Consider the following 22769-nt stretch of genomic DNA (forward strand, 5'->3'; position numbering starts at 1 on the left):
TGTCTAATTTAAGAGAAATACTTGTCTTACTCACTAATTTGCTAGCTCGATTACATGAACTGAACTGGGTTTCGTTATTTTCGTATTTTTTATTATGAATTGGGTCGGGTTGGGTTGTTTTTTTGGAACTGAATTGGCAAGGTTCGGTTTGAGTAGACCATAGTTTTATGGTTTTCTTTTGCACGCTACACCTCTGCATCACACGCTATCACCCACGCCCTCGCCACACTACCCCTCGTATCCATCGCATCACATGCCGATGCATGTCACACCATCCCTCGCAACTGCATACTAGCACGTTGCTCGCTCACTATTGATTGTGTTAAATAATTATATACTGTAGATAAATATAAATTTTTTTTAAATTGAAGAACCCGACAACCTAATCCGAAAATAAATTGTGGAATTTAGTTGTGAAACCACCTCGAGTTACTCGATTTACTAATCCAATCAACTCGAAACTCTATACCCCATTTTAGTTATTTTTAAATTAGAAGTCGATTTCATGAGTTTTTATTTGTAACGTAAAGTAATTGACCTTTAAAAAGTCGTAAAAGTCGGGCAGTTAGTTTTAGAAAGCGAGGTCAAATCTATATTAAAAAAATAAATAAATATTCAAAAAGTCAAAGATATATATTAAACACATATTAAATTATTAACTTTTTTTATAAGTACTTTTTGTATTTTTCATCTATTATTTTAAATACGCAATTAAATAGATACATGTATAGTCGACCGATAAAAATATATCTATTAATTATAGGTTCGAGGCTCGAATCCTAGCTGAACGAAAGATCTTATAACCCGTTTACAAACTGATGGGCTTCATGATATCCAACACCGTCGAGCCCATTTTTACAAAGAAAAAAAATTATGGATTTGGTATATTTATCTTTCAATTTTTAAATAAAATTTATTGTCGTTTAGACTACCAGAAGAAAGAAAAACGAGTTCAAGATCAAGAGTCAAAGAAGCGGACCAAGAAAAAAAGGAAGAAGCGTTTCATTTACTGTAAGCTCGGTTGCATTGTCTACCTCAACTGTCACTTACCTAATAAGCTCGTGGAAGACGAAGTCGTGTACGTTTTGATACTATATTTGAAGCAATTATCTGAATTCATGAGTAAAAAATCAAACAAATCTTACAGCGTTACAAAGAACTGTAGGACAATATACGACCGGGCTTATTTGGTAAATGTCTCGACTCCCTCCATGTTCTACACTCCCTACAAATCTCCTCGGTGCTCCAACCATGTGGGTAAAATTGACATCTCTACAAAGGCGTGAGTTCTAGTCTCGACCTAAACTTCTTAACGAGAGCTCCTTCGCTTCTGTTTTTTTGAGAAATAACGGTTAAAATTATTTAAAATTTATTAATATATTAAAAATATATATGATTAGATCCAATTTCTTTTATTAAAACAATAAATAAATAAATAAATATACTTCCCATTGGGCAGTTGGATCTAGATATTTAGCATTAAATATTACAAGTAATTATAGAAGAAAATCAGAGCATGCTTAACCACTCATTGGCAATGCATTAATTTATATTACCAAATATTATTATTTTTTAATATTTTTTAAAAATTCAATTTTAAATTTCCTACTTTTATTTCTTTAATTACCACAATAATATTCATTCATTTATTTCTTTTTTAAATTATTTAAATAGAAATATTTGGATTAATATTTAGAAATATATATATATTTGGATCTAAATGCCATTTAATGAGGGTTACGAGTATAAAATTATATTGGCCTGAAATTTCAGATGCATATTGTGTGGCTAAGTCAAACTATAATAAAATATTGGATGATAAATAATTTAAATTATTGGGTGTAAGGGCAAATCTTATTTGTTTATATCTCGATATGGTCGTTTACGGTCAAACCCGTCATTTGAAATATATGAACTACTATATAATCGAACGACTATTTGATAGCGTGTTTGAATTTAACTTGTAGAAGATCACAAAATAATCAATACGATCGTAGTTTAATGGTTAAGACAGTCTTAATTCCTCTAAAAACAGTTGGTTCAAATTCGATCAATCCTATACTTGATGATTGCTACCTAGTTAATCCGAGTATAGTTCAATGACCCGATGACCTGACCAACCCAAAAAAATTGGTTTGGTTTGCTGGTTGACTTTTTGTTTTGTTGGGTCAACTTGACCAACCTGAAATAGGTTACAACCCAACCTATTTTTAAAAAAAATTAAGAATATTTAATGTTTGTAACTGATGTCAGTGATGTGGGATTTTAGTTATTAATGTAACATGCATTATAGATAAGTATAATTTTTTAAATAATTAAAAAAACGACCAACAATCCAGCCCAACCCAACTAAAAATAGAGGGTTGGGTTGTGAACTCTATACGGGTTGCTCGGGTCACCACCTGAACTTCCTTCACACAAGCTAACTTTGTTTAAATTAATATTTCGGTTTTTATATTAATTTTTATATATATTCTAGCTAATATAAATTTAAAAAGTACAAAATAAATAAATAACATACTATATATCTGATTTAAAATAAATAAATAAAATATCTAAAGTGGTGAAGGTCGGTATTATATCTTTATCAGATCGTGATCTCTGTCAGTCTTATTTTATAAAATTATATATAAATAAATAAATAAATAAATAAATATATATATATATATATATATATATATATATATATATATATATATATATATATATATATATATATATATATATATGTTTTGTTTGGCCTCCACAATATTATTATAATAATTATTGAATAATTCAAATACATTTATAAATCCAACCGATAAAAAACCGAAAATATGTTCCAATTTAATTTGGAGATAACATTTAAATTTAATATTTTAATAATTAATTTATATTAAATTTAAAAAAAAATCAAAGGTATTTACTGAACGAACTGAGACCATATCTAAACGAGAGTGATATTACGGATATGAATCACTGTAAAAAAATATCATCTTTCTCGTTTGAAAATTTTCTTAAAAGTCAAGTAATGAACAGTAAAAATTAAAGGTTAAATTTAATTTACTCTTCGCGTATGTTCATATAATGTGTCAAATTCGAATGATTTAATAGGACGGTTGGATTTCGATCCAACGGCTATAAACTCTACATTTGTCTTCATCCTTATGGATCTTCATAGACTGCCGTTGGAACATAGCCATGTGGTCCAACTCTTGGGCGTTGACTGATCTTATCGTTTACTTTTTTTTTTCCTCCAAAAGACATAAATGTTTAGATATTAAAGGAAAAGCAAAGCAAAAAAATTGATGGATATGGAAAACCATTCCCAAAGATGTGAAAGCTAGCTTTTCCATTTTTTAAATATCTTTTAAATTAATTTCGATTGATCGATCGATAAATCTACTTCAGATCGTTAAAGACGTATGAACTGATTAAGACTTCAATACAAGGAATATACATATGTAGTAAAGTATACGTACATCGTTTTCGGTGAAAGTGTCAATGAAAAATTTCAAGAAATCACTCAATATAGATGTAACAACCCAAGCCCACCGCTAGTAGATATTGTCTGTTTTGTCTCGTTACGTATCGTCGTTAGCCTCAGGGTTTTAAAACGTGTCTTTCAGAGTTACGTAGCGGAACCGAGACTTCCCTTGAAAGTTTTTGGGTTTCTCCATTACGCGTCTATTGTGAGATCAAATTGCTCCGAGTAGAGCATGCTTAACTATTGGGTCTCTATGATTGAGCTACCGAAAAGGAAGGTGTATCTTGTTGGTATAGATAGTGACTTTCAATTCTTTTAAGCTTTTCTTAATCATCCTATCCTCTGGGTCGCTCTCATTCAGATAATCTCGGTTCATTCATATACTTCTCTTTTACTCGAGTGTTACACTTATAATTAGATATTAGAAGTGTCGAGAAATACGAGTCGACTTATTATAATGAGACAAAAGTATTAGTGGCTTCACACTCACTAATTTCTTAGAGTGTTGACCACTAAAGAAATTATTGTCCCTTTTTCAACCACTTTCCAAAAATCACACACTTACATTTAAAATAACAAAAAAATATCATGTGATTCATGTATTTATTAAAAGCAATATGAAGTTGGACAACTTTTTATGATTTTTTTTTTTAAATAGACTTCAAATAATCGTTACGTGTTCGTTAAAAATTATTTAAATTGACGAGTTCGATTGAAAAAAAAACATGAAATTAAACCAAGAGTTGTTGTGTCGGAAAAGAGGAACCAATGACCTAATCTGTAGATAATATAATAGAGACGAGTTTTTATGTTCTAATTTTTCGTAATGTAATTTAGGTCCTTGAGGGTATTATCGGCCTTTTATCTATTACAATAAGGGTATACCTGATCCGACTTTAGTGAAAACTATAAACCAAAACAAACTCCGAAGGTTTAGAACAAGTTTGAATAAACAAAAAATTCTCACATTTTTCGGTTCATGTCTCGGCTTTAGGGAGGAGATGATTGAGGGAAAAGGAAAAACGTCAGCCACAAATGCAAGTTTGTACAAAATATTGTGCCAACAGTAATAGTAATAGTGTAACGTCTCGTACCCAGAATTTGAAAACTGAATTTGACACTTGATAGCCTCTATATTTTCCTGCATCTCTTGTGACTCGACCGTGTTATCTACTTATCTTGAATTGTTACTAAGCTCGGTGGCTTGAAAAACACGATCAACTTAACCAACTATTTGAGTTACGTTATCAACTTATTTGAATTGAGTTGATTCAACTAAACGAAAAACTTTATGAGTTGGATCGGTTCATGAATTCTCCTAAAATATTAACGGTTCAAGGGTAGTAATGAAAAAGTTGAAGTTCATGGATTGAGTTGGATCGGTTAATGGCACTTTTGAATTTTTTAAAAAGTTGAACGGTATTAATGGAATTTTTCAAAGTTCAAGGATTAAAATAAAATATAAACGGTTTCCATCCAAAACTAACCGTAAGGGTATTTTTGGAACTTTTTTAAAGTTTAAGGTTCTTATTGAAACTTTTGAAAGGTTCGGAGTATTGTTTAGACAAAATACAACGGTTTAAGAGTATTTTTATTAATATGATCTTATTTTAATTTTTTATTTTTAAAATTCAATTAAAAATTTTAATTGAACATCTAAAATAAAAATAAAAAAAAATTTAAGAATAATTTAATATTTTTTAAAATTTATAAATACGTAAACATAAAATTTAAACTTATATCTAAAAGATCGGTTATTAAATTTTTAAATATGTCAATAATTATATAATTGGTTGGAAATATATTTTAATTTATTTATTCCATATAATAATTTTAAAACCCAATATATTTTATGTTGGTCATAGTTAATAAATTCATTAATGGTTGGAAATATATAATTGGTTGTGCTTAATGATTATACATAAAAACAATTGACTTATTATTATATTTTTTTAAAGAATGCGTAAGAACAATTGACTTATAAAACATTAAAAAAAAAACATTTATATTTTCTACTATTTTTAAATACATATCTTTAATAATAATTTAAAATAATTACTCCTAAAAAGTAGGTTTGAGTTGTAAATCTATTTTCGAGTTGGTCGGGTCAAGTCGAAAACCGACCCAAATCTTTCCAGTTTTTCAAAACTTCAATTCAACCAAGACTGAAAAAAATCTAACCTAACCCAATTTTTATAATTTAAATTGGATAGTCTAAGTTGGTCGAGTTCACGAGTCATATGAACACTCTTAATTACCATCTTAAAATAGATGTCTGATCACTCAACCGCTACATATTTTTTAGTCAATAATTTAAATTACTTTAGTCTTTTTTTAATTAAATCAAAAGTGACTTAATTTCGATCTTACAAGCAATCCATATGAAAAATTCCAAATAACATATATAATTAAAGTCAAAAAAAAAAAATATATATATATATATAAAAGTAAACTATTCATGACTTATTGGAAAACTATTTTTTCATTTTTTTATTATTCTAAATGGGTTTATTTTATAATATATTTTTTTTATCATTTAAATGTAATTAAAAAAATTATTTTTAATTTTTTATCTTTTAGAATTTAATATATTTTTTTTCCATTTTAAAATAGCGAATAATTTTATTCTAATGTGATTTATTTGAATTTTATAAAAAAAAATGGAATTAATCAAGTTAAAATGTCATTATTAGGTGCAAATTGATAATTTTTAAAGAATAAATAAGCTTCAAAATAATTCTCACCTACCTAAAAATTTAATATAATAAAAAATAATAATAATTATTATTATTATGATTGACAAGTTCATTAGGTAAAAATAACAAAATGATTATAATTTGGACCCTAATTATAATATAATTATAATCAAATCATCGTAATCAAATAGATTAGATGGCTCAAGATTTGGATCAGGATTCGGTACCTGAGAGTCTCGACGTTTTCCTGTGATATGGTCACGTTACTTACTTCTCGGTTCTAAGAATGAAAGTTATTCCCATAAACCAACCCGAGTCATTCCAACATGTTTTGTCTTCACTTATATGTATTTCAGTAAAATTTCTAATAGATCACCCAACATAGAATTGCTCCAAGTCAAGCACGTTTAACCGTGTAGTTCCGTATGATTGAGCCACCGGAAAAAATGCATATTGTTAGTATAGATAGTAATTATTGTTTCCTTTAAGCTTTTCTTAGTCATTCTATCTTCAAGATCGCTCTCATTCGGATTTGGTATCGGTTTATTCATGTATCCCTCTTTTACTCGGCTGTCACAATAAATTTTTTTTTTTTTTTTTTTTTTGCATGAACAGTAAGAATACCGAGCATTAATTCAACGCTGAATCGCACAAATACTTTGTACTCAACTGATTAAAATTTTTGTACCACAAGGAACGCTTGAGAACTCCTAACAAAACGAATGTATTTATGTATAAATATAATAGAACTGAAGAGTAACAGTCCAAGTACACTGTTAGCGGATATTGTCCTGTTTGGGCTTTCTCTTTCGAGTTTCCCTCAGTGTTTTTAAAACGTGTTTGCTAGGGAGAGGTTTCTACACCTTTATAAAAAATGTTTCGTTCCTCTCTCCAACTGATATGGGATCTCACAATCCACCCTCTTTCAGGGCCAGCGTACTCGATAGCACTTGTTCCCTCTCTAATCGATGTGGGACCCAGCGTTTTCACTAACACTCGTCTCTCTCTTCAATCGATGTGGAATCTCACATGAACGAACTGAGGGATATAGAGAGAATGTACAAAATGGAAGATATAGTTTTCTCATAAATCAAAATCTACGCTTACTCTCATTATCTTCTCGGAGGCATTTCTTCTTCACGAAAGGTAAGAACACGTTCTCTCCCTTCCATCTCTACCACTATCAGATAATACCCTTCATTATCGCGAAGGCCTCTCGACCTTCCGTGTCATTGCCAATAGCAACACGAACAAGCAACGTGACAAGACGGAATGGGAGGCAGCCATTGTAACAATAACAATAACAAGCTCGTGTTCTAACTCCTAAAATGTCATTTATCGTAAATCTCGCAAACACCACATTCAATATAATTTCGAAAAGTTTAGATAACCAAATGTTTGTAATATCTTGAACGAAGAATATTATTGGGATGTGATTATTATTAATATTTTATTTATTTATTTTTACATAATACCATAAATGATCAAATTATGGTTTTTTTTTTTTAGTCTAGGCAGTAATGTGATATCCAACATCGGTTGGAGATGGGAACGAAACATTCTTTATAAGGGTGTGAAAACCTATCCCGAGTAGATGCATTTTAAAACCATGAGGTTGCGACAATACATAACAGGCTAAAACGGACAATATCAGCTAGTAGTGTGCTTGAACTATTACAAATGGTATTAGAGCTAGACATTAGGTGGTGTGGCAACGAGAACGTTGGTCAGAGCCAGACACCGGACGATATTGCTAACAAGAACTTAGGCCCCCAAAGGGGCGGACTGTGAGATCTTACATCCGTTGGAGAGGAAAACGAAACATTCATTATAAGGGTGTAGAAACCTCTCTCTAGTGGACACGAGTCAAAATCGTGGGGCTGCGACAATACGTAACGAGCCACAAACAGACCATATTTACTAGCGGTAAATTTGAGCGGTTACACCCCTGAATAGAAATATGAAAATTAAGATCTTATTATAGGTAAAAATATGTCTCCTTGGAAAGTACACCCACAACTAATAAACACCATGTGGCATGAATTATTTAATAATACCATTATTACTTATATATATTTATATATATATTTTATGGAAAGGTAATTAATTTTATAATAAGAGTCATTTGGTCATCATTAAGCTCCCCTCCACCATCCATCAAGGTTCATTATATTATAATTATCACATGTTTTTATTTTTTTTTTCCATTTACTTTATTAATACATTTTTTTTCAATATATTTCTAAAAAAAATTATACAAAATAATTCATATTTACATTTTTATATAATTTTTCCATCTTTAAAATAAAAAATTGTAAAGAAGGTTCTAGATTCACTCAATTATATTTAAATTTATGTGAAATAGTTAATGGAAGTTTAATAAATAATTAAAATATTTATTTCGTCCATAAATTAAATTAAAATTTTAAGATTGATAAAATAATTTTTAAAGTTTAGAGTCGTATTAGACAAAAATTAATAATTTAAAATTGTATTAAATATTTAAAAAGTTATATAGTTTTTTTTTTCTTTTTTCATCTTTTTTGCTTTTTGATTCTTTTATGAGCAAAAGTTGTTAATTTAATGGCTTTAACCTCCCACACGATCAAAATTCACAACCCCTCTTCCTTTTTCTCCATCCACCACCATCAAATCGACAGCGACACAAACAAAGAGGGAAAAAAACAAGCAAACCCCACTTCGTCGACCCTGTTTTTATGCCCTCCTCCGCCGTGAACGGCTGATTCTCACTATCCCCACTTCACATTACCGGCCGGAGAATCGAAATTTCGTCTTACTTGCTAAAATCCGCCGTGGACGGTGGCGGAGGTAGCTCGAAGTCGCTGTCGGCGTCTGAAAATCAAACCCCGAAGCTTTCTTCGTTCTAACTTTCCGGCGAGGCAGTTGGGGAAAGAGGGTTGGATTGAAAAGGAGAGGGAGAGAGAGTGATAGTCCACTCTTGTATTTGACTAAGTTATTTCTCTCTCTCTCTCTCTCTCTCTCTCTCTAGAATTATTATATTACTGTGACTTTCTGATTATTTGGGGTTTTTTATTTGGGGGTTTTCGTTTTTCTTTGATACCCATCTCTGTGAATCCAAGAAATTTAGGAACGGAGGGTTTCTTAGAGATGAAGATTGAAGTGGAGAAGCAAATAAGAGGAAAAGGGTAAGAATCGTTATGGGTTTTTGATGAACAGGGGAAGAAGGTAATGCAATTTTGGGTATTGGGTTATTGTAATCTTATGCTATTTGATATCTGTGAAGGTAGAATAGGTAGCTATGTAGATATAGACAATGATTACTTGTAGGATTTTAGCTTCCTGTTTATGAACAATCATGGTTTATAAGATACACTTTGTATTCTGGTTGTTCTTGTTGTTGTTGTTGCTGTTGTTTGAGCCTACATTTCAACAAGGTTCACCGAGTTCTTCAACGGTCGAACGAGTTGCGTTACTTGAGCTCAGATCGTCGTTAGGTTTGAGAAGCAAGGAGTGGCCCATAAAGGGTGACCCCTGCTTAGTTTGGAAGGGTATCAAGTGTCAGAATGGTAGGGTAACTGAGATCAATATTGCTGGATTTAGAAGAACAAGAATTGGTAAACAGAACCCTCAGTTTGCTGTTGATGCCTTGGCTAATTTGACTTTGTTGCAGTCCTTTAATGCCTCTGAGTTCTTGCTTCCCGGAGTCATTCCCGAGTGGTTCGGGTTGCGTCTTGGCTTGCTACGAGTGCTTGATCTGCGGTCGTGTTCTGTATTTGGTTCTATTCCATTGAGTATTGGGAGTTTGAACAACTTGACTGATCTGTATCTGTCTGATAATAATCTTACTGGGACTATACCTTCTAGTTTAGGCCAATTGTTGAGCCTTTCGTTGCTTGATTTGTCTCGTAATACACTCACCGGAATGATTCCCTCGTCGCTTGCATCTCTTGTTCATCTTTCTCTGCTTGACCTTTCTTCTAATTACTTAGCTGGGTCCATCCCTCCCGGTGTTGGGAGCTTATCGAAGCTTCGATATCTAAATCTTTCGAGAAACAGTTTATCTTCTTCGATACCTACACAGTTTGGAGGGCTTGTTAGTTTAGTTCACCTTGACTTGAGTGTCAATTCTTTGTCTGGTTCATTGCCTTCGGAGTTAAGAGGATTAACGAGCTTGCGAAATATGGTACTCGGGAGCAATACGCTCGTTGGTTCCTTGACTTACGATATGTTCCACACTTTAACACAGTTGCAATACTTGGATCTGAAGGATAATAGCTTTACTGGCTCAATCCCTGGTGGGTTGTGGTCTATGCCTGGATTGCAGCTTCTTGATGTGTCTGGGAATAATTTCACTGGGACACTTCCTAATTCTAGCTCAAGTTCGAATATTACTGGTGCTGTACTGAATATATCGAAGAATCTGTTTTATGGGAGGCTTACACCCATATTGAAAAGATTCAGTGTAGTCGATCTGTCGGAGAATTACTTTGAAGGCAAGGTTCCCGAATATCTACCCGCCAACGTATCTTTTGTGAGTAACTGCTTCACAAATGTGTCGAGACAGAGGACGTTGGCTGTATGTACATCGTTCTATTCTGCAAGAGGCCTGACTTTTGATAATTTCGGCTTCCCCAAGGCTATGCAACCTCGACAAGCGGAAGCGTTGAAGAAGAAGAGCAATAGAAAAGCTATTATCTTGGGCAGTGTTATTGGGGGAACTTCTCTTATCTTGCTAATAGTATTGCTGATGTTTATCTTCCTTAGGAGGCGAGCAAGAAGCACGACTACTCAACGAGGAGGAGGCGTCGTGGGACCAGTTCTTTCCGAGGACATTACCGAACCATCTCCTGGATTGTTGATTGACTTTGCAAGTTTAGGAGAAACGTTCAAGTATCAACAAATGCTTCAAGCAACGAACGATTTTAGTGATTTGAACCTTATCAAACATGGTCATTCAGGGGATCTCTTCCATGGCGTATTGCAAAATGGGGTTCGTGTTGTTATCAAGCGGGTCGATTTGCGCGTTATTAAAAATGACGCTTATTTGGTCGAATTGGAATTCTTTAGCAAGGTTTCGAGTGTACGATTGGTTCCTCTTATCGGGCATTGCTTGGAGAATGAAGATGAAAAGTTCTTGGTGTACAAATATCTGCGGAACGGCGACTTGTCAGCTTCGTTGTTCAAGAAAATCAAGACAGATGATGATACTTTGCAGTCATTAGATTGGATTACAAGGCTTAAAATTGCATTAGGAGCTTCAGAGGGCCTTTGTTTTCTGCATCATGATTGTAGCCCACCCCTTGTGCACAGGTATTACAGAATCTTTCCTTTTCTATTGTGGATAATCATCGTTGTTCGTGTTCTTAGCGTTCGTTTGGTTCCTCGATATCATATTGGGCACCACGACACCTCCCGAACAATCACTAACATTGCTTTCTTTTGGTAATGAAGAGATGTTCAAGCAAGTAGTATACTTCTTGATGATAAATTTGAAGTGCGACTCGGAAGCTTGAGCAACGTTTGTAGCCAAGAAGGCGATGGCCAACCGAGCAGGATTACAAAGCTTCTCAAATTGCCACAGTAAGTACTTACTTCAATAGATGAATCCCTTTTTATCGTTTTATGGTCTCAGTTTGAACTAATCGAAACTAGCTAACCCGTAAGCTGCTGAGCTTGAGCGACGTCTTTATCGCTCTGTGTTCTTACTAAAGGGTCTAGAAATGGATGGATAGTTTTATTTACTCTATCTGTTTTTTAAGGAAGAAGTTCAGAAAAGAACATCGTTTAGCAACCATTATATCGATGTTGTGGCGATCACGTTTCGTTCCGTTCATTTGGATGTTGTTTTTTTTTATAAACGTAGTTTCGTGGCTGTATCTGTCGATCCGACTACAACTTGCCTCTGCTCATATATATATATGTTCCTCGATTTGCGAAGATTTGATTATTGTGTAACGTTGTTCGTAGATTATTCTCTGAAATTAAACTTCCCTAAATGATGTGCAGGTCATCGGAGCAAGGCGCTTTAGGTACGTAAGAACTTGGTTTTTCGTTGTTATATCTGTTTTTCGATCACGGTTCATGATTCGATTCACACGAGCAATTCATTTAACTTATATCATGGTCTTGATTAGCATGTAAACTGAAGGAAGAATTCAGCTCAACCATCTATTTTTCCTTAACGGGTTGTCTAATTAGGGGTGGAGTGACGTGTGGGATCCCACATCGATTGGGGAGGAGAACGAAGCATTCTTTATAAGGGTGTGGAAACCTCTCCCTAGTAGACACGTTTTAAAAACCTTGAGGGGAAACCTGAAAAGGAAAGCCCAAAGAAGACAATATCTGATAGTGGTGGACTTGGGCTGAAATGGTACTAGAGCTAGACACCGGGTGATGTGCCAGCGAGGAGGTTGAGCCCCTAAGGGGGGTGGACACGAGGCGGTGTGCTAGCAAGGATGCTGGGCCCCGAAGGGATGGATTGGGGGTCCCACATCGATTGAGGGAACGAGTGTCAGCGAGGACGTTGGACCCCGAAGGGCGGTGGATTGTGAGATCCCACATCGGTTGGGGAGGAGAACGAAGCATTCTTTATAAGGGTGTGGAAACCTCTCTCTAGCAGATGCGTTTTAAAAACCGTCATAGAGCATAAAACTATGCGAAAGTATATACTAAATTCATCCATTCTAACAACCAGGTTTGCAGACAGCAGTATGTACGTATGATGTTTACTGCTTCGGAAAGGTGTTGTTGGAGCTAGTAACAGGAAAGCTCGGGATTAGCGCCTCCCCCGATGCCGAAATCAAAGAATGGTTAGATCAGACGTTACCGTGCATCAGCGTAAACAACAAGGAACTCGTGATGAAAATCCTGGATCCGTCCTTGATTGTAGACGAGGATCTGTTGGAAGAAGTGTGGGCTGTGGCTGTCGTCGCCAAGTCGTGTCTCAATCCGAAACCTTCAAGGCGACCTTTGATGAAATACATTGTCAAGGCTTTGGAGAATCCATTGAAGGTAGTAAGGGAAGAGAATTCGGGTTCAGGACGGTTTAGATCAACTTCCATAGGAAGTTCTTGGAATGCTGCTTTGTTCGGTAGCTGGCGTCAAAGTCTATCGGATCTAACCGTGCTTCCATCAGCCTCAATGTCAAAAGTAGGTGGAAGTAGTTTCAAACGATCTGGAACGATGGGTTCGCAAGGAAGCGGACAGAACGGTGGCGGGGAACATTCGTCTTCTCGTCGACAGCATTCGAAGGAGATATTCCCGGAACCGACGGACGTCGAAAGATTGGAGAACGAGTAGCGGAAATACATTGGTTTGGTGTTTGATTCTTTGTTAATAACACAGCACACTCAAATTGGTTTTGGAGCAACTGAGAGAGTGAAATACAGAGAGAAAGAGAGAGAGGGAGAGAGGGTTCTGTTTGATGACTTGTTTTCTATGAGAAAACAAGCTGCATTTTTTCTGTAATTGATCCATTGGTTTCTTGTAGGTTTTGGAGTGTAAATTGTAAGTTGTTTTATATTCTCCATTCAAGCCATAAATGGCCCGGTTTTCGGCCGATCCCGTCGCACGTAAATCAATTTATGGCTCGACCCACATAGAAAGCTTAGTTGGTTTGTTGGGGTTTTAGCTAGTTACACGTGTAGATTAGTTAAGGTATGGATATTATGTTTCAGATGAGGGTCGTAATTAATGAGTATCAAGAGTCCACGATTTTACTATGTTGAGTATCAGTGGCCCACTACTACTTAATGAGTGTACTCGTCAATGCTACTCTTTTTTTTTTAGATGATACTCGATTTTTCATGGCTAGTGGTAGATGATATTACGGGCTATGTGAAAAATATGATATGCAAAGGTAAGAATATCGACCGTTCAAATCTCGAATCATAATAAGAGCAATGAAAAACAATATAAATATTGACATTTCTTGTATCTGTTTTTACAATTCGTTATGGTTTTCTCCTATAAAAACATATTCATTTTCGTTGGTCTTCTTATTAGCACGAACTTTATTGAAATTACAACAATGAAATCGATCGACTATGGAGTATCTCGAGATGGATGACTGAGATAAGATCCATTGAGAAATATGGCTCTTCAAAGCTCAAAAGAAATTAAATCAATTGATTCGTCATGGTAGAGAAGAAAATCGTGACCCTGTTTTTAACAAGGCATCCCTTCTTCAGAAGTTATGGGGCTATCCCGACCCCACAGCCAAAGAAAAGTTTACTGGGTGAAGCTAGATAAATTCAATTGTTAGACATTCTCGACTCAGTAACCCACCAAACGAAATCGGTGGTTTCTTAGTCACGACCTCGAACTATTTACATCGAGCCGTGGCAAGGAGGTTTGATTTTGGAACCCAATCCCACCAAAACCCAAACCCATGCTCCAAAAAATCCAAACTTGACCATGGTCCTATCTTCTTGACAGTCGCTGCTCCCGCCATTTCTGAGCAGAACAAAGCCATAATGTTATCTTCTTCATCTCTATACTCCAACCCACATCCCCACCTCCGTCTTCTTCATTTCCGCACTCCCAATCCTCTGTCCAATGTCGTCCTCCACCTCCCCTCCAACCAGAAACCCAACGCCACCGTCGCCTCCGCTGATCTCCGCCGCAACAATCCGACGGAAAAACCATCCACCAACGTCTCCGATCCTATCCAGCCGGAACCCCGCAAACACAACTCCAAATCCGCCGCCCTTGTTAACCAGTACCTATCATCCGGCGAATCCCCAAATCCACAAAACCTAGAACCCCCTTTGCCCGAAGAAGAGAAAGTGAAGCTTCTCGAACTCTCGCTTGTGAGAAAACGAACCCCTCAATTTCCTGGATCGATTTATGTTCAATCCCCGAGTGATTCCGATGTGGGTTCTTCTCTCCCTCCCCTGCAATCTCTGTTTCGAAATGCAGGAAGTGAGTTTGATGGTGAAGATGACCGGAAGATAATAAGGAGAGCTCTAGAGATTCGCCGGAAGGTAACCTCCGAGATCTTCAAGGAGGCGATGCGGAAAGGGAAATTTGGAATCACTTACACCGACAATTTGCTCGGTTGGTTGCCTGATTTCATCGATTTTGTAATGATTCAAGCCGCGTCGATGAAGCAGTTGCCTGAATTTGCTCATTTGTCGTTCAATCTTCGTGCCAAGACCGTCATTGAAGAATCAAATGTGGTACCTCTTATCAGGTAATGGCCTATCTCCAAGTAGTTCAAAATCTTTAAGCAATTTGCACCTTACCAAACTCACCCTTCTTCTTACAGGTGGTTGAAGCATAACTCATTGTCATATCCACAGATAGGTAAGCTCATATGCATGTCGAAGGGAAAGCTTGAATCCATTAGACGTCTTGTGGAATGGCTGAAGGGGATTCATGTAAAGGGAGGATATCTTGGACTTACACTCACTAAAGCTGGAGGGAATATATTGGAGCGCAGCAATGATGAACTAGATGAAATTGTGAGCTACTTAGAGAGTAATGGAGTTAGAATGGTTTGGATTGGCTTTGTTATGAGTCGATGTCCTTATTTGCTGTCTTACAGTTTGGAAGAACTGAAAAGTCGTGTGGAGTTCTTCTTGAATATGGGTATGAATGAGAAAGACTTTGGTACAATGGTCTTTGATTTCCCTAAGGTGCTTGGTCAGTATAGTCTTGAAGATATGAACCAAAAGGTATGTTCTCTTAAATTGTAACTTAGCATTTGAATTTTGAGCATGGTTTCTACTTAATCCATGAGGAGAGGGAAGTTTGGATGATAATGATCAAAGGATATCTAGTTGTAGTAACGTTTTTGTAACGGCACAAGCCCACCGTTAGCAGATATTGTCTTCTTTGGGTTCGTCATTTTGGGATTCCCTTCAATGTTTCTAGAACGCGTCTGCTAGGGAGAGGTTTCTACACCCTTATAAAGAATGTTTTATTCTCCTCCCCAACCGATGTGGGATTTCACAATCTACTCCCCTTTGGGGCTCAATATCCTCGCTGGCACTCATTCCCTTCTCCAATCGATGTGGGACTCCCCAATCCACTCACTGACACATCGCCCAGTATCTGGATCTGATACCATTTGTAACAACCCAAGGCCACTGCTAGCAAATATTTTTCTTTTTGGGCTTTCCCTTTCGGGCTTCTCCTCAAGGTTTTTCAAATGTGACTACCAGGGAGCGGTTTTCACACCCATATAAAGAATGTTTCGTTCTCCTAATCAACTGATGTGGAATACCAGCTCATTTTCTTGTCTTTGCTTTCTATTATCTCCAAGCAGTGGGAATAATGTAACTTAAGATTTTCTGTTCTATAACATGTAGTGATATATGAATCACTTTTCTGATCGGGTATTCGCTAACATGAGGTGCTAGTCGTCGTGTTCATCCAGGTCAACTATTTAAAGGAGTTCGGGCTTGAGATTGAGGATATAGGCAGATTACTGGCATACAAACCACAGTTGATGAATGGTAGCATTGAGGGTAAATGGAAGCCTCTTGTTAAGTACTTCTACTATCTTGGAATTTCCAAAGAGGGTTTGAGGAGGATGCTTACAATAAAGCCAGTGGTTTTCTGCCTTGATCTGGAGACCATCATTGTGCCAAAGGTATTCCTTTCATGTTTCATGTCAATATTTTACGACAAAAGATGAACTGAGTAATGAAGAACGAACGAATATCTATGATTAAGATGTGTTTTTTTTTTTTTTTTTTTTGTGTGTGATGAAGGTGCAATTCTTCAGAGACATAGGAGTTCGAGATGACGGGATTAGTAACATGCTTGTGAAGTTTCCATCATTATTGACATTCAGCCTGTACAAGAAAATCCGTCCTGTTGTGAGTTTATTAACCTCTGTATCCTGTCTTTATATCCTATAGTTCAGATTATTTATTTGTTGAATTGAACCCGAAGAAAGCATTCCCATATAAAGACGTTGGGAAGTTATCTCCATGGTATCTTTATGGTGTGTGTATCCTTTGGTGAGATCCCACATTGGTTGGAGAGAGAAACGAAGCATTCCTTATAAGAGTGTGGAAACCTCTCCCTAGCAGACACGTTTTAAAACTTTGAGAGGAAGCCTAGAATGAAAAGCCCAAAGCGGACAATATCTAAATTATCTGAAATATTTGCTAGCGGTAGGGCTGGACATTCCCATATAAGGAGTTGTTCATAAAAGGCTGGTCATAATGTGGATCGGAGGGTTCAATGGGGCGAAAACTTTGAGATAGGGAGCGAGATAGCCCTCTTAAACGGTGATAGCACGAGTGTCTTTTCTCTATGATATTGCAATATAATCTCAAGATCGAGTTCATATGCTATCAACAAATGTACACTATAACACCCGAGCGAGATGGTAGAGAGTGCCTGAAATGTTTAGATATGGACTTCCTTCGTCCTACTTCGTGTTACTTGGTTCTATTGGACGGTTGATCATATCCATTTTTCACATTGTGGGTGACAAGTAAGACATTATCTCATGTCAAATATGTTGAATGTTTGATGGTTTTTCCTTTCCAAGAACACAATATTGTCTCTTCTCTACTACTATAAGAGAAAATTGAAAACTTTCATTAAGATATGCTCAACAGTCTTGTAAAACCATGCAGGTCATATTCTTGATGACTAAAGCAGGAGTCAGGGAGAAAGACATTGGGAAAGTTATAGCTTTGGGACCGGAACTTTTTGGTTATAGCATAGTGCATAAGCTTGAGGTCAATCTAAAGTATTTTCTGTCACTCGGCATACATACCCGGACTCTAGGAGAAATGATTGCTGATTTTCCTATGCTGCTACGATATAATATCGACATTCTTCGACCAAAGTATCAATATTTGCGGAGAACCATGGTTCGCCCTCTGCAAGATATTATAGACTTTCCAAGGTAAGAATCAGCATATGCATATACTAACTTCTCGTAAGCTGAGTTTGAAAATAATTCAGCTAGAAAACTGAAAGCAATGGATCGAAAAGGTTGTTTGGTTCAATCGTGTTCATTTGATGTACCATGAAGCTCATAATTTTGTTGAGCCAAAAGTTCTTATGATATTATATACAGGTTTTTCAGCTATTCTCTGGAGGGGCGCATCATTCCTAGGCATCAAGTTCTGGTTGAGAATCATATAAATCTCAATCTGCGTTCCATGTTAGCTTGCACAGATGAAGAGTTTAAGAACAAGGTTGCAGATATAGTGGAAAAACGCCAAAGATTTGAATCCGGTAATGTGGATGGTTCTCTCTCCGTTGTCCATACGACTCGCAACTCTATCGACTCGACTACACTAGATGACTCATTGGGTGAAACTAGAGAAGATTGATTTGATGGTCTTGAACTTTCAACTTCCCTCCCCACTTAAAAGAATATGGCACAGACGAAGAGCTCAAACTTGTTCTTATTGCACCATTATCGGGATGGATCGGGTCATGTTTCTATGATAATTCATAGCTATCCAAAGACATTAGAGAACAAAAGACTTTCATCCCAACAGAGAGAAGGTAAGGAATGCTAAACACCTATCAACTTCTTCCACCATGCTGTATACATATTGTATCAAATGATTTTCTATCTGTGTAAATAGTTAAAGGTTTGAACTAAATGTGATGATTTACGAGTCCCGATCCATCTGTAGCAGAGCGATTGCATAGCAAAAAAACGCTATAAAAGAACTACGAGGACAAAGACAAGGGTGGACACAACTATGGCTGCAAGATATCACAAATGTACATGTCATAAAGTTCCCTGTTTTTCAGATGGTGCCACATTTCTTCTGTTTTTCAGCTCTTCATATGGATGGCTGAGGGCAACAACTTTCAATGAAAACAGTAATAGCTTCTATAAATGTTCAAAAAGAAAGCAAAAATGGTGTATTGTACTACGAACAGACGCATGCAAATTCCTTATAATTTAATGCCTCAAAGTGTTACTCTATCTTAATTCTAACAATATCCATCTTCATTTATCTTAAATTCAAATGGCATATTCTATGAAGTTTCTATTATTTTCATAGTTTTTCTTTTCTTTTCATAATCAATACCAGAGATTGAAGTCGTGAAGAACATTGAGGATATATTGATGACATTTTTCATATTTTAGCTACATTGCAACTGCATGAGAAACCATAACGATCCCATTTTTATTAGGAAGAAAAACAGAACGCACCAAGAAAATTCCCAAACTTGGATCTTAGTAAGCAGCAAGAATTATGTTCTCAACTCATGTTTACCAAGAATGCAAAATAATTTCAACAGCATGCTCAGGTTTATCCTATTGTGAAGGCACTAAGAAAATTCAAATGTAGAGTGCACCGTGGGTAAATGTATCAGCGATAGAGACTTTCAGATCTGAGGTTCTCTGCAATCTCGGTCTCCCAGCGGTCTCCGTTCTCGAGCAACTTTTCTTTGTCATAGAGAAGCTCCTACAACATCACGAAACTATGAGGCTAACATTCTACAGCGAGTTTAGAAGCTTATCATAACATTCAAAATATAATAAGATCAACCTCGTGAGTCTCTGTGGCAAACTCAAAGTTGGGACCTTCAACAATGGCGTCAACAGGGCATGCCTCTTGACAGAACCCACAGTAGATGCATTTGGTCATGTCAATGTCATACCTGAAAATTAAGAATATTTAGGGACATAGATATGACGATAACGAGATCGTGGGGAGGTGATCACCTTGTGGTCCTACGGCTACCATCTTCCCGTTCCTCAGCTTCGATTGTGATTGCTTGAGCAGGGCAAATCTAACAAGGAAATCAAAATAGAATGACAGACACAAGTTCAATGCCACAACTCGAAGTAATAATCAGCCAAACTTATGCGCAAATGTAGCACGTTTCAAAGTAGCTAATTTATCTCCATGTGTACTTAAGAGATCAAAACCCAAAATATTACAAGCATGGCCTGCTAAAATATTATGAAACATTATCAAAGTTCTTCATTTAGAATGTGAAAATCTTATCATCCACAGTGTTACAAGGTTACAAAGAAAAGCTACTACAAATAGTTCTCAAAGTTGCATCTTTTAGAGAACTCATAATATTGTGCTCTACTGTGAGGATAACAGTGACTGAAAATAACAATGCGCTTCAATGCATTAAGAGACGGTAAAACATCAACCAAGCTATAGTGCTCTACGGTTACAGTCTAAGAGTAGGTGTAACAGTCCAAGTCCACCACTAGCAGATATTGCCCTTTTTGGACTCTTCCTTTCGGGGCGAAAGGTTTTCACACCCTTATAAAGGGTAACGTGGGACTCTCACAGTAGGAGTCCAGAAGGAGCAGCAATTATTTTCACATTCAACTATGAGGATGGTTAATAGACAAGATATATTATAAAATCAATGATGGCAAGAAATATACAGACTTCTCCAACATTTCGTTGTAAAATTATATTGTCCGAACAAAAATGACTTAATCTAAAAGTTAAAGATATAGATTCAGATTCTTACAGCTTCACAAAGTTTACATGCAATGCATCGTTCTTCTCCAGTTGTATATCTTCGGAGGGCATGCTCACCTCGAAAACGAGGGCTTAGAGGGCCTTTCTCAAATGGATAATTGATCTGCATAATACATGTACAATAATCAGAAATCAGGATCAACAAGAATTTTAGCTTAGTGCCAAAGAATGTTGATTGGAAGACACTTACAGTGACTTTTTTCTCAAAGAAGTATTTAAGAGTCAGCATCAAACCCCGGACCATTTCAGTGAGAAATAACGTGTTTATGCTACGCTCAAAAACTACAAACAGCCAGGAAATTAACTTTTGTAAGAACCATAAGAAGTAATGGAACAAACAACTGAAAAATATTTAAAAGTAAACAGTGAAGGAAGTGTGGAAGGAGATATAAAATTACTTGAACTCCAATCCTTTGACATCTCCTTGGCAAGCTGCTCTCTTTCTTCATCTTCTGTACAAGTAAAGCGATGGAAAAGAATTTTAAGCAAAGAAAAATCCGTAGCACCAAGTATATGTCATGTGGATCATATACAAACAGCTTAGTTCAGCTTCAGCGGTGATTAATTATGCCAATATGATGAGAACCAGAAACAAAACCTCTTTTGGTACTGTACAAGTGTGCACTTGACCGTAGATCATGAAAACGAGAACCTTGCAATGCTTGTCCAGAGATGGCCTAACAACAGTAGATTACACATAATAAATAAAACAAAGGGCCAAAAAGATTGTTACAACTTGATGATACCCATCAAGTTTCCAAATCAAAATTGTGAATACCTCCATGAAAGCTAAAGCTCAGGAGATAATATTGTTCATGAAATAGCAAAGAAAATAATACAAAAGGGCCTTCAAAGGTTAACATTGAACAGAACCGTCCACCCCAGCATAGAAATAGATAAATAATAAAGATCACAGAATAAGTAACTGTAAAAAAAAAAATAAAAATAAAAATAAAGTCCAGAAACCATCTACAGATCTTGCGTGTAATGGCCCAAGTCCACCGCTAGTAAATATTGTCCTCTTTGGACTTTCCCTTTCGGGCTTCCCCTCAAGGTTTTTCGTTCTCCTCCCCAACCGATGTGGGATCTCACAATTCACATCCCTTCGGGGCCCAGCATCCTCGCTGACGCTCGTTTCTTTCTTCAATCGACGTGGGATCTCACAATCCACCCCCCTTCGAGGCTCAGCGTCCTTGCTAGCACACCGTCCTGTGTCTAGCACTAATATCATTTGTAACAGCCCAAACCCACCGCTAGCAAATATTGTCCTCTTTGGGATTTCCCTTTCGGGCTTCCTCTCAAGGTTTTTAAAACACATCTGCTAGGGAGAGGTTTCCACACCCTTTATAAAGAGGGTGTTTCGTTCTCCTCCCCAACTGACGTGGGATCTCACGTTGCTATGCATATAGTTAATAGCCTACATTTTTTTCAGAAAATTTCAGGAGATTCCATTGCATAAACACCCTAACCATCAACTGCCTAATCTTCCAGTAGTTAGTACTCCAAGTTCCTTGTTCTAAACATAATCTGCCTCCATATGGGACATTTATATAACAAATCCATCATTGTTAGGGGAAAGAAAGAACAAACCGTCCCATTTCCAGTAGTTAGAAATGAAACACATTTACCATAACAATTCCAAATAACAATAATTGTATGATTAAACGAATACCCCATCTATTCTACGACTCGATTATCTAAACTAAAACAAACAAAGAAATTGTAATCCAGAAAACCTCGATTCAATAGAAACCGCAAGAAATCCCGAAACAGAACAAAATCTCAACGTAATCGATAATCAAGCAATTAGCTCTTATAAATCCATAGCCGGTAGAGTACAAAAATTTGGGCAAAGAGGAGAAGAATGCTTACAAGCTGACGAGCACGAAGAGCGAGAAGTGATTTCCGAGCTAAGATCGCAGCCATCGCCAATGGTGGCTCTTTCTAAGCAATATTTTTCACCGCCACTCACAGGGTGGGATTCCGAAATGCTTCGGCAGAGGCCAAGCTCTCAGCTATGTGATCGCTGGAGTCCCGGCATCGCTCCGATTCCCGGTCGATAAAACGCTGCGTCTTGGGCTTGATCTTGGGCTTCATACAGAAATTTGAGTAAGCCCAAATATAGCGCCCTTACTGGCCCAAACGGCCCATAAATTTTTATTCTTACCCGGATTT

At 36.4% G+C, this 22769-nt stretch overlaps 3 protein-coding genes across 6 annotated transcripts; 2 read left to right on the plus strand and 1 right to left on the minus strand.

Moving 5' to 3' along the window:
- The first annotated feature begins 8748 nt into the window (after nucleotides 1-8748).
- LOC111454999 (probable LRR receptor-like serine/threonine-protein kinase At2g16250) lies at nucleotides 8749-13701 on the plus strand. Its single transcript, XM_023096502.1, has 4 exons — nucleotides 8749-11454; nucleotides 11596-11724; nucleotides 12151-12173; nucleotides 12839-13701. The coding sequence occupies exons 1-4, from the start codon at nucleotides 9500-9502 to the stop codon at nucleotides 13441-13443; spliced, it is 2712 nt and encodes a 903-aa protein (XP_022952270.1). The 5' UTR covers nucleotides 8749-9499; the 3' UTR covers nucleotides 13444-13701.
- A 757-nt stretch (nucleotides 13702-14458) lies between these two features.
- On the plus strand, nucleotides 14459-19060 carry LOC111455000 (transcription termination factor MTERF2, chloroplastic). Of its 4 annotated transcripts, none has more exons than XR_002712528.1 (7): nucleotides 14459-15337; nucleotides 15413-15821; nucleotides 16526-16741; nucleotides 16863-16970; nucleotides 17742-18016; nucleotides 18191-18627; nucleotides 18711-19060. XR_002712528.1 is itself a non-coding variant. In XM_023096503.1 (6 exons), the coding sequence occupies exons 1-6, from the start codon at nucleotides 14619-14621 to the stop codon at nucleotides 18447-18449; spliced, it is 1986 nt and encodes a 661-aa protein (XP_022952271.1). In that variant the 5' UTR covers nucleotides 14459-14618; the 3' UTR covers nucleotides 18450-19060. The 4 variants fall into 4 exon arrangements, 1 of the variants encoding a protein (XP_022952271.1); XR_002712529.1 differs by having other exon boundaries at nucleotides 18762-19060; XR_002712530.1 differs by having other exon boundaries at nucleotides 18765-19060.
- A 121-nt stretch (nucleotides 19061-19181) lies between these two features.
- On the minus strand, nucleotides 19182-22633 carry LOC111455001 (NADH dehydrogenase [ubiquinone] iron-sulfur protein 8, mitochondrial-like). The gene is made up of 8 exons (XM_023096504.1): nucleotides 22467-22633; nucleotides 21193-21271; nucleotides 20993-21046; nucleotides 20785-20876; nucleotides 20584-20697; nucleotides 19808-19875; nucleotides 19632-19743; nucleotides 19182-19547 (listed from the first exon to the last, which is right to left on the minus strand). The coding sequence occupies exons 1-8, from the start codon at nucleotides 22518-22520 to the stop codon at nucleotides 19452-19454; spliced, it is 669 nt and encodes a 222-aa protein (XP_022952272.1). The 5' UTR covers nucleotides 22521-22633; the 3' UTR covers nucleotides 19182-19451.
- Between the last annotated feature and the right edge of the window lie 136 nt (nucleotides 22634-22769).

The sequence above is a fragment of the Cucurbita moschata genome, unplaced genomic scaffold, assembly GCF_002738365.1.
Source record: "Cucurbita moschata cultivar Rifu unplaced genomic scaffold, Cmos_1.0 Cmo_Scf00017, whole genome shotgun sequence".
Lineage (NCBI taxonomy): Eukaryota > Viridiplantae > Streptophyta > Magnoliopsida > Cucurbitales > Cucurbitaceae > Cucurbita > Cucurbita moschata.